This window comes from Oncorhynchus kisutch, linkage group LG25 (assembly GCF_002021735.2).
Source record: "Oncorhynchus kisutch isolate 150728-3 linkage group LG25, Okis_V2, whole genome shotgun sequence".
In the NCBI taxonomy this organism is placed as follows: Eukaryota; Metazoa; Chordata; class Actinopteri; order Salmoniformes; family Salmonidae; genus Oncorhynchus; species Oncorhynchus kisutch.
Window position 1 is genome coordinate 20693879 of NC_034198.2, and position 10781 is coordinate 20704659.

The 10781-nt window shown below is 42.5% G+C and overlaps 1 protein-coding gene across 2 annotated transcripts; it reads left to right on the forward strand.

Annotated features, from left to right (window-relative positions):
• The first annotated feature begins 1108 nt into the window (after positions 1-1108).
• On the forward strand, positions 1109-10358 carry LOC109869937 (casein kinase I). Of its 2 annotated transcripts, none has more exons than XM_031805245.1 (11): positions 1109-1391; positions 3027-3127; positions 3656-3766; positions 3977-4125; positions 4330-4558; positions 5507-5677; positions 6595-6743; positions 6994-7201; positions 7770-7909; positions 8111-8174; positions 8381-10358. In XM_031805245.1, exons 2-10 carry the CDS (start codon positions 3052-3054, stop codon positions 8141-8143), a joined length of 1266 nt encoding a protein of 421 aa, XP_031661105.1. In that variant the 5' UTR covers positions 1109-1391; positions 3027-3051; the 3' UTR covers positions 8144-8174; positions 8381-10358. The 2 variants fall into 2 exon arrangements, with proteins under 2 accessions (XP_031661105.1, XP_031661106.1); XM_031805246.1 differs by having other exon boundaries at positions 1114-1428.
• Positions 10359-10781: the final 423 nt, after the last annotated feature.

Below are 10781 nucleotides of genomic sequence, written 5' to 3' on the forward strand. Positions count from 1 at the left end.
AATGCTAGAAAAATGATTGCAACCATTTCCGTGTTTGGCTAGGTTTTATGGGTATTATGACTCATACTGTGGTACCACAGCGTTTCTAACCCTTACTGTAATGCCTTTGGTGATACTCTATAATGATTCACAGACAGTGCTGACATCATCTTGCGTGGACTTACCGTTTGTTGTGATCTTGCTGCAAGTCTCTCTTTCAGGACATCCGCCTCTCTGCAAACTGTTCTTAAGGTCTTGGACCTCTGCTCAGATCGTCCATTCTGTTGTTAGTTGAGTCCACCAGTATTTGGACAAGGCTCTTGAAGCTATTTTCCTGTTGCTGTAACAATTGCTTTTAGACATATTTTGGTTGATTTAAAAGATCCTGCACCTGTGACAGCAAAACACTGTCCTCTCCATTATTCCAACCCTCTTTAGCTTTAGTATAGTATCAAAGTAGGCTAACGCTGGGACTACACAAAATTCCAGCCAGCACAACTCACAGGGCCGATGGAAACAACAACAAACAAACAATCCTGCAAGAGTGACATTTCAAAAAAGGAGGAATGAGGACTTGGGTTAGAGAGGCCTATGCTGGCACCTACTGTAGTAACAGCAGAGGTGTCAGAGGTGTACTCAGCAAAGGTTAAATCTGATTTAGAAATTAAAATTAAAGAAAAATGAAATAATTCACTATTTTAGAAAAAAGGCCATGAAAAATCTTTACCAAGAAAATAATAACATTTAATTGCTGAATTTGAGCAGGAATATGATATTTTACTTTTGAAGAGAGCCAACAGGTTAAACTCAATTAAAGCATAAGCTACTATTAAGCATACTACTTATTGGCAAATAAACCTGGTAAACATCTTGCAGCCCTCACAAAACCAATACATCAAACTACATCAAATCATTTTAAAAGGTAAAGTTACAAATGCGTTAATTAGAATTAGACAACAGTGGGACTGATCCTACAGTCTTTTTAGACTCAACAAACAACAACACTTTCAGTAGACTGAGTATAGCAGCCTTGGAAAGTGCTCCAACTCACGACATTGACAACAGTGGAACAACAGCTGCATGAGGCGCGCGGTGTCTTTAAGGTAATCCGGGCATTTTCTTATGGTCTGTGCTGAATGACATCATTGATATTGTCAATGGTGTAACTGAGACGAGAGATAGAGGAATAGCTGGATTTCTGAGTTTACACCTAAATATCTGTCATTCGCAGTGCAGACTAGACCAGAGTATACCGCGGGACGCTTACATCAGGATCAGCAGGGCGGTGAGGAATGGTTCGTCAAGCGCATCGGCCGTCTTTCGCTGTCCATGGTGCTGTTTGAATGACAACGTCCTGATCAGCACCTCGGTGGAAGGAAGGCAGCAGTCCCTGAAGAGCTTGATCAAAAACGGTGGGCAACGGAGGGGAGGAAAGGCACGGGTCCATTGGTAAATAAGGGGGAATTGTGTTTGTCTGTTTGGGGTTTGTACAGGGACCCAAACAAGAGTGAGAATCCGATGGTAGGGACGTAGGGTTTTTCTCGTCCGAGAAGGTTTTCCCAAGCCAAGGGTGCGGCTTTGTGCAAATATTGACAATAAACACTGAACGTGAATTCGAATGTGTCTAATATAGGCCTAATTATATTGATTAGATTTTTGGATAGGTTTAATCTAGCTTCCCAGCTCTGTCGACTGGATGATTTACTATTTTACATCTGCAGCAAATGACGTGGCCCCTGGCATCTTGCTATGGAGCAGCGCTACAACCTTGCTACAAGAATAGGGCTCAATTTTGTAATAGGCTTATAGGGTAGGCTACTTACCTAACACAAACGTGAGCTGTTTCGTATATGCATTCATTAACAAGAGTTTGACCTTAACTGAGACGGGTTTACAGTGTAAAATTATCATGGTAAGATTGCATGTAGTTCCTGTCATCTATCATTACCTTGCATCAAAATGTTCTATCGCTGTTGGGATTTATCCCAATCTCATCCACCACCATTATGTACGACTGTAGAATATGTATTTTTTAATAGAATATAATTATATAATATATTATAACTTTATTAGTTCATTTTTTATAATCTGTTTAGTGTTCGTCAGTTACACATTCTATTTTGCTCTGCTCCCAACCTTTACAGACAAGACACCAGCAGGGCATCCTGAGTGCACTGCCCTTACAGAGCATGAATATAAATGCAAATTAAAAATATTTACCATCTTTATAATCAGTCTGTCTTTTCTATGTATGTATTTCAACACCATCACAGCCATTTTCCAAAGTAAACCTCTTCCTGTATTGTGATGGGAAAAGCATGCAGGCTGCATGCTGGAAGAAAATGTGTTTCACTTAATTTAATTTGGGACTCTGAAATGATGAGGTTATTCTAAATATTTGTTTATGTGCTGGTTTCCTTTGAAGTGAGATGGAGTGTCTGAGATGCCAGCTGGTTCAAAGTGCTGGATTTATTAAGTCAGATTCACACTGAGTTTTCCCCTGCACATGCCCTCTCAGAGAGGCATAGTACACAGCTTTTTCAAATCCATAGTTAAATCATCCAACTTTCTTATAAGAAGTTAAAAAACATTTTTTTTTAAATCAACATTTTAACCACACTATTTTCCACTCCCATTCCAATTATTTTGGCTTAAATAATGTTTTCTTCTTTCTCCATCCCTGACTTGGTCTTCATTTAGTCTTCTCTTGTCCCGTTTCTTATTTTGTAACCAATTCTCCCTTTTGTAACATCTTATTTGAGTTGGATCCCCATGAGATTGAGATGGAACTGGGTTGCGTCACAACGTCCTTCAGCTATATCGATCTACAGTTTGATTGAGGACAGGGGGCAGCACGTAGCCTAGCAGTTAAGAGCGTTAGGCCAGTAACCGAAAGGTCGCTGGTTCGCATCCCTGAGCCAACTAGGTGATAAATTAGTTGATGGGCCCTTGAGCAAGGCACTTAACCCTAATTGCTCATGTAAGTCACTCTGGATAAGAATGACTAAAATGTAAATGTATGTCTTCCCGTATGTTTGCTCCCACAGTGAGTTGGGAAGGACAGCAGGAACCATGGAACTGAGAGTGGGGAACAAGTACCGCCTCGGCAGGAAGATAGGGAGCGGCTCTTTTGGAGACATTTACCTGGGTAAGACCTTTGTTTTAATGTAGCTCTAACTCTACTTATTCTCACAAACCTCTAAATAAACATATTCCAGAGTAGACTTCCTTCCATACTAACTTTAAAGGGATTCTTCAGGATTTTGTCTACTTTTATTTACTTCTTCACAGTCAGATGAACTTGTGGATACAATTTTTATGTATCTGCGTGCAGTTTGAAGGAAGTTGCTAACTAGTGTTAGCACAAAGACTGGAAGTCTATGGTAACTGCTAGCATGTTAGTAGATACCATAGACTTCCAGTCATTGCGCTAACGCTTGTTAGCATTCAGCTGCGAAACTACCTATAACTTCTTTCATACTAGAAGTTAGAGATAGATAAAGGGTTTCATTGCCAAAATCCCAAAGTATCCTTTTAAAGTCTGTCTGAACACATTTCATCATTGAACACATCAAAGCTGGCCATAAAAAATAAAAGACTGTGTCAGAGTAGACCATGGTGATTGCATCATCAAAAAGGTGGTCATGGTATGTGTCCCTTCCTGTGTCTCTGTCAGGCATTAACATCGCCACGGGTGAGGAGGTGGCCATTAAGCTGGAATGTGTGAAGACCAAACACCCACAACTCCACATCGAGAGCAAGTTCTACAAGATGATGCAGGGAGGAGGTGAGAGAGGAGTAGGACAAGCGGGTGTGGTCAGAGGTGGGGGTAGTGGGCGACTGTGTTGGGAAACCCTAACCTGAAATCTGAAGTTTTGCATGAGTTTTCCAAGCTAATGCCTAGGCTTTAACTTAGAAGGCTTACTCTGGACCTGGGTTCGAACCACAGTATGTGACACTAGCTTATAAATCACACTCTCCCTTCCCTTCCCTATAGTGGGCATCCCATCCATAAAGTGGTGTGGAGCAGAGGGAGACTACAACGTGATGGTGATGGAGCTGCTAGGCCCCAGTCTGGAGGATCTGTTCAACTTCTGCTCCCGCAAGTTCAGCCTCAAGACTGTCCTGCTGCTGGCTGACCAGATGGTACAGCACGCATCCTCCTCCTCCTCCAAAACCTATTTTTATCATATGCTTCTCTATATGCTTTATTGTGCTGGCATTTTCAAAGAATACCCCTTGATTATATATAACGTTATTGGCTTTAACCAAGAACTGGAACTGATAATGATAGTCAACCATTCCCTCTCTCCTTTTCCCCTCTTCCTCCACTACCTTTCTCCTCTCCAGATCAGCCGTATTGAGTACATCCACTCTAAGAACTTCATCCACAGAGATGTGAAGCCTGACAACTTCCTGATGGGCCTGGGCAAGAAGGGCAACCTGGTGTACATCATTGACTTTGGCCTGGCCAAGAAGTACCGCGACGCCCGCACACACCAGCACATCCCCTACCGCGAGAACAAGAACCTGACCGGCACGGCACGCTATGCATCCATCAACACACATCTGGGGATAGGTACAGATATACAAATATATCTATTTGTTGACCTGTCACCCACTAATTGTAATATTAACCGTGTGTGTTCACGTTTGTTTGACCCTTCATCGGCTGTGTGTGTAGTGAGAGAGTCGATAGATTTTACGTGATTGCGTCGGTATTGATCAGGGGTTGATTCACAGAACTACTGCAGTAGGAGTATTGACCCTTCTCCATCTCCTCTCTCTTCCTCCCTCCCTCCCTCACTCCCCTGTCTCTCCTTTCCTTTACTCTATGCTCCTGTTCTCTCCTTTCCTTTACTCTCTGCTACTGTTCTCTCCTTTCCTTTACTCTATGCTCCTGTTCTCTCATTTCCTTTACTCTATGCTCCTGTTCTCTCATTTCCTTTACTCTATGCTCCTATTCTCTCATTTCCTTTACTCTATGCTCCTGTTCTCTCCTTTCCTTTACTCTATGCTCCTGTTCCCTCCTTTCCTTTACTCTATTCTCCTCTTCTCTAATTTCCTTTACTCTATACTCATCTTCTCTCATTTCCTTTACTCTATGCTCCTGTTCTCTCCTTTCCTTTACTCTATGCTCCTATTCTCTCATTTCCTTTACTCTATGCTCCTGTTCTCTCCTTTCCTTTACTCTATGTTCCTGTTCTCTCCTTTCCTTTACTCTATTCTCCTCTTCTCTAATTTCCTTTACTCTATTCTCCTCTTCTCTAATTTCCTTTACTCTATGTTCCTGTTCTCTCCTTTCCTTTACTCTATGCTCCTCTTCTCTAATTTCCTTTACTCTATGCTCCTGTTCTCTCCTTTCCTTTACTCTATACTCCTCTTCTCTCCTCTTTCTCCTCTAAAGGTATACACGTTATTGTTTTGTTTTATGTGTCTTAATAAGATCAGTATAGTGTCTCCTCTCTCCATGTCTCCTCTCTCCCCCCACAACCCCCCACTCTTCTCCCCCTCCCTCTCTCTACAGAGCAGTCTCGTCGTGATGACCTGGAGTCTCTGGGTTACGTCCTGATGTACTTCAACCTGGGCTCTCTGCCCTGGCAGGGCCTCAAGGCCGCCACCAAGAGGCAGAAGTACGAACGCATCAGTGAGAAGAAGATGTCCACCCCTATCGAGGTGCTCTGCAAGGGATACCCCTGTAAGTAGCTAAAGTCTGTTTCTTTATCCTGAGCTTACAACACTAACCATGAGTGTGTTTGTGTTAGTGTTGTTAGAAACACACTTCAAGTAGTCTTTCAACACCAAGCTAAATTAATGTGTATTTGACCCAAGTCTTTGGTGACACTTTGGTTACCCTCTGTCACCCACTCTATCCAACACTGAGTCTCTCTGTCACCCACTCTATCCACAGCTGAGTCTCTCTGTCACCCACTCTATCCACAACTGAGTCTCTCTGTCACCCACTCTATCCACAGCTGAGTCTCTCTGTCACCCACTCTATCCACAGCTGAGTCTCTCTGTCACCCACTCTATCCACAGCTGAGTCTCTCTGTCACCCACTCTATCCACAGCTGAGTCTTTCTGTCACCCACTCTATCCACAGCTGAGTCTCTCTGTCACCCACTCTATCCACAGCTGAGTCTTTCTGTCACCCACTCTATTCACAGCTGAGTCTCTCTGTCACCCACTCTATCCACAGCTGAGTCTCTCTGTCACCCACTCTATCCACAGCTGAGTCTCTCTGTCACCCACTCTATCCACAGCTGAGTCTCTCTGTCACCCACTCTATCCACAGCTGAGTCTCTCTGTCACCCACTCTATCCACAGCTGAGTCTCTCTGTCACCCACTCTATCCACAGCTGAGTCTTTCTGTCACCCACTCTATCCACAGCTGAGTCTCTCTGTCACCCACTCTATCCATAGCTGAGTCTTTCTGTCGCCCACTCTATCCATAGCTGAGTCTTTCTGTCGCCCACTCTATCCATAGCTGAGTCTTTCTGTCGCCCACTCTATCCATAGCTGAGTCTTTCTGTCGCCCACTCTATCCATAGCTGAGTCTTTCTGTCACCCACTCTATCCATAGCTGAGTCTTTCTGTCGCCCACTCTATTCACAGCTGAGTTCTCCACCTACCTGAACTTCTGTCGCTCTCTGCGGTTCGATGACAAGCCGGACTACTCGTACCTGAGACAGCTGTTCAGAAACCTGTTCCACAGACAGGGCTTCTCCTACGACTATGTCTTTGACTGGAACATGCTCAAGTTTGTGAGTACTGCATCCCTATTAACCATTATTATTACACTATTAATAATTTATTAACAATATATCTATTTGTTGACCTTATTTATCATTACATTTTCATTTTAAATGCAATTATACATTAGTGGATTACATGTGTATTATAAATGTATAATATATGACGTTTACATAGTTGATTATAGAAACGTGGTTCCCTATGAGTTTATTTTGAATCCCTGGCACCTTCCTAACCTGAACATACATCTTTCTGCTTCAGGGGGCCAGCAGGACAGCCGAGGATGGGGAGAGGGAGAGGGAGAGGGAGAGGAGAGAGGGAAAAGAGGGAGATGAGAGGATCGGCGGGGGACCTAGGGTACCTCGTGCCCTACCCCCGGGCGGCAACCCCCCGGGCGGTGTAGACAGGATCAGAAATGGCCCCAATGCAGCAGCCTCTAACCCTGCTTCCAGAGGAGTCGCACAGTCAGGTGAGTCATGAGGCAGACAGTAACCCTGCTTCCAGAGGAGTCGCACAGTCAGGTGAGTCATGAGGCAGACAGTAACCCTGCTTCCAGAGGAGTCGCACAGTCAGGTTAGTCATGAGGCAAACATTAACCCTGCTTCCAGAGGAGTCGCACCGTCAGGTGAGTCATGAGGCAAACAGTAGTTGAAAAGGTCTGCATTCTTAGAATGAAAGTGAAATATCAAACAAAATGTTTATTCCATTTTGACTAAAACAAATCTAAGAGTCCGGACCTTCTCTTTTTCTACTACTGACTATTTCAGATCTATGCACCAACTATTTAGGTTTTTACTTACTTCATTACTTACTTACTTCATTAGGTCGACAAGATATTACTGCATAAACACGAGGGTGGGTGTGTAAACTAAACCACTTGCTCAATTCATGACTCCAGTTTGTAGCCCTCTAGTCTCTTAAATAATCTGTTGTGTTTGGACTTGGCTGAGGAAACTTTGAGGAAAGTCCAAGGTGTGCAGGCATTTGTTCCAGCCCAGCACTAGATTCCATTTGACCAATAATGTGTGTGTGTGTAGGGAACCGGTCCCCACAGGCTGTGTCCCGTGCGGAGCGAGAGAGAAAGGTGGCCATGAGGCTCCACCGTGGTGCCCCCGCCAACATCTCCTCCTCTGACCTCACTGCACAGATGGGCCAGTCACGCATCGCCACATCACAGGTCATTTACCTACCATTGTATCTCTCTCTATTTTGCTCTCTCTTTCTGCTATCGTGAACCCCACTGCTCCCCCACTCTTCCTCTTCTGAAAGGGATTGAAGTTTGTCTGCCTGTGTATGTGAATGTATAATATGTCTGTTGAATGCACAGCACCTTATACTAAGCCTATGCTTTCTGTTAACCCCCTCTCCTCTCCACCAGGTCAGTGTGCCATTTGAACACCTGGGGAAGTGAGCTGCTCCTCTCTGGCCCTCTGGACTGGCAGGTAAGGACACGTCAGAGGGACAACACTATGTGAACTATGGACCAACCCTAACCTGTAACATCATTGCATGATTTACTCATGCTAGTGAGTTGCATGCACAGATCTCAAGTTTGAATTTGGCCCTAAGTATGTTTATGCTTTCTTGAATGACATTTTTTGCAAATGTGTGTAAAAAGTGAAGTAAATATATTCATATTTTTTTGCAGCCATGGCATTGTATCAAATACCTACTCAAGTACTTTTGAAATTGTTGGATAAAAAAGAAAGGAGTGGGTCAACAACACTGAAGAGGGATGAAAGATGGAAGAAAAAAAGGAAAGGAACGAAGGATTGAAAGAAAGTGTGAGAAGTGAACTCCTGTCCACTATGACTGTAGTTAACTGGAAGAAATTGTGAAAAGATGAAAGATTGACAACTTAAAGACACTCTCATGGTCTAGGCTTGCTTCCCGGGCTTGTAAGACCTTTGCCTCGGCTGGTGAATGAGACTTCGGTACTACTGTCCTGGTTCACTCTCATTACACCGGCTATATGATCAGTGGGACCATACACGTCTCTCAGAAGCTCAATGCGCATAAAAACATGCACATGTCAGTGCAAAACGGACAAGCTCTGATTGTTCTAGATGTTTTCACCGCTGAGGTGGTTGTGTGGGCTCATGTGTAGCTTAAAAAACACAGTCGAAACCGTTTGTCTCACATTGAATGTCCAATTTATGACAGCTGCATTTACTGCTAATGGTGTATGTTTATAATCAACAACAAGAAGAACAAAATCTGAGGTTTCCTGTGGTCAAGTAAAAAGGATTTATTCACTAGTAGGCAAGACGATCTCAGTTGAGAGGAATTGGGTGTGAAATGAAAGAAAGAGAGATAGGAAGAGATGTGGTAAAACGTTGTTCAGGAATGGGAAAAGATGAATGTGAATGAATGTGAAAGTGTTTGCGTCAGAGTTGCTTAGAGAAGTGGAAGTGTTTGCATCAGAATTGCTTAGAGAAGTGGGTTTGCATATAGTCAGTGTATGTCAATGTCTTATTGTCTTACTGTTTGTTTTTCGTACTTTTGGTTTTAGCAAGCCAAGGACCAACCAAGAGTCAAAGGAGGAAGGGGGGTGGTAGGAGACTTAGAGAGATGGACTGTCACCCATTTTCTCTTTACGTCTTCGCGGTTTAGGAATTCCAGGATAAGAATAATTATGAGTAGATTTTAACCTAGCGTTAAATGAGGAAATTTTGGTTCTACAACACTTACTGTTAAGATTATTGACACATTTCCATTGAGGTTCCACTCCCCTCTGCGGTGTATGTGAACACAGTATTGTATTACATTTGTCAACAACCAAGAGCTAAAAATGCCCCTTCAAATGATGGTGGACCATATAATAAAGGACCGTTACTTCTTATCATTATGTGGAGGAAATTAGTTATTTAATCAATTGATTGTTTTTGTTCTAGAGTTTTTGTCAACTGGTAAGTCAAGGCAAGACACTAACCTCTCATGCCAGGCTTCGCAAAAGGGAGAATAATGTTAAACAATACCTGCGTTCTTGGTTGTTATGATAATAAGAAAACAAGCCGTATTATCCTGGCGATGCGAGGAGGAGCATGGGAGAAATGAAGAGGATGGATTTCAAAGTTATATGCTCAATAACTTTTTTTAAAATATTTTTTTATCTCTTTAAATATGTTTTTGTGTAAAGCAAAAATGTGCTAGGTTGTTTGTTTGAAGATGTCAATGTAGTAACAGAGATTTATTGACCTGCAGGAGGGCTTGGTTAGGTGCAAAGGGAGTCAAATGTAAGGTAGGCCTACACCTGAGCAGGCAGATAACAATAAAGATGGAATATATGGTTGTGTGGGTGCACTGATATCTTGTACATTTCTTTACCATGTTTAGATTTTATTACAACAATATTGTGTATAATAATAATAATTAATAATAATAATTGTATTGTGTCCCTTTCCATAAAGTTGTCTTGTTGCATCTCAAACTCAACAGCACAGCATCACCACATATAGTGCATAAATACATAGATTACATACAACGATGTAAATTACGTGCAATAATGCAACAAAAAACGACAGATGTGGATAAAGTTTACGGAATAGGCCTGCGCTAGTTCATACCGTTTTGATTCATGGGAGGGGGGCTATATTTTATGAGTCAATAAAGATATGCACAACTTATAATATTGTCTGTTGTGTGTGTGTGTGTGGATAATTTATTTTAGAAGTCATTTTGATAGTTCTTAGATACATTTTCAATTCTTACCTTCGCTGTTAGGATGGAAAATAATGTAAAACTAAACTGACCTAGGATCAGCCCGTAAATGCGATTCGACTCAAATTAGACATGCGCATTGCCACAAATCACAACTAGAGAGAACGAAGCAAAACGAGAGATTTTGCTCGCCAAAATTGTCCAATATAAACCCAAAGCTTTTCTATGGGTTTATTCTGGACCTACAGTAAACGTGTAGCCTGCCTTCGAGCCTTTTGGACAACGACTCCCATTGTTAGGGTGGAGACATGAGCATCTCGTCATTATAAACTCATCTCTGTCACGACTCTGTCCACTTCCTGGTACTCGGTGTTCATTGGCTGTGATTG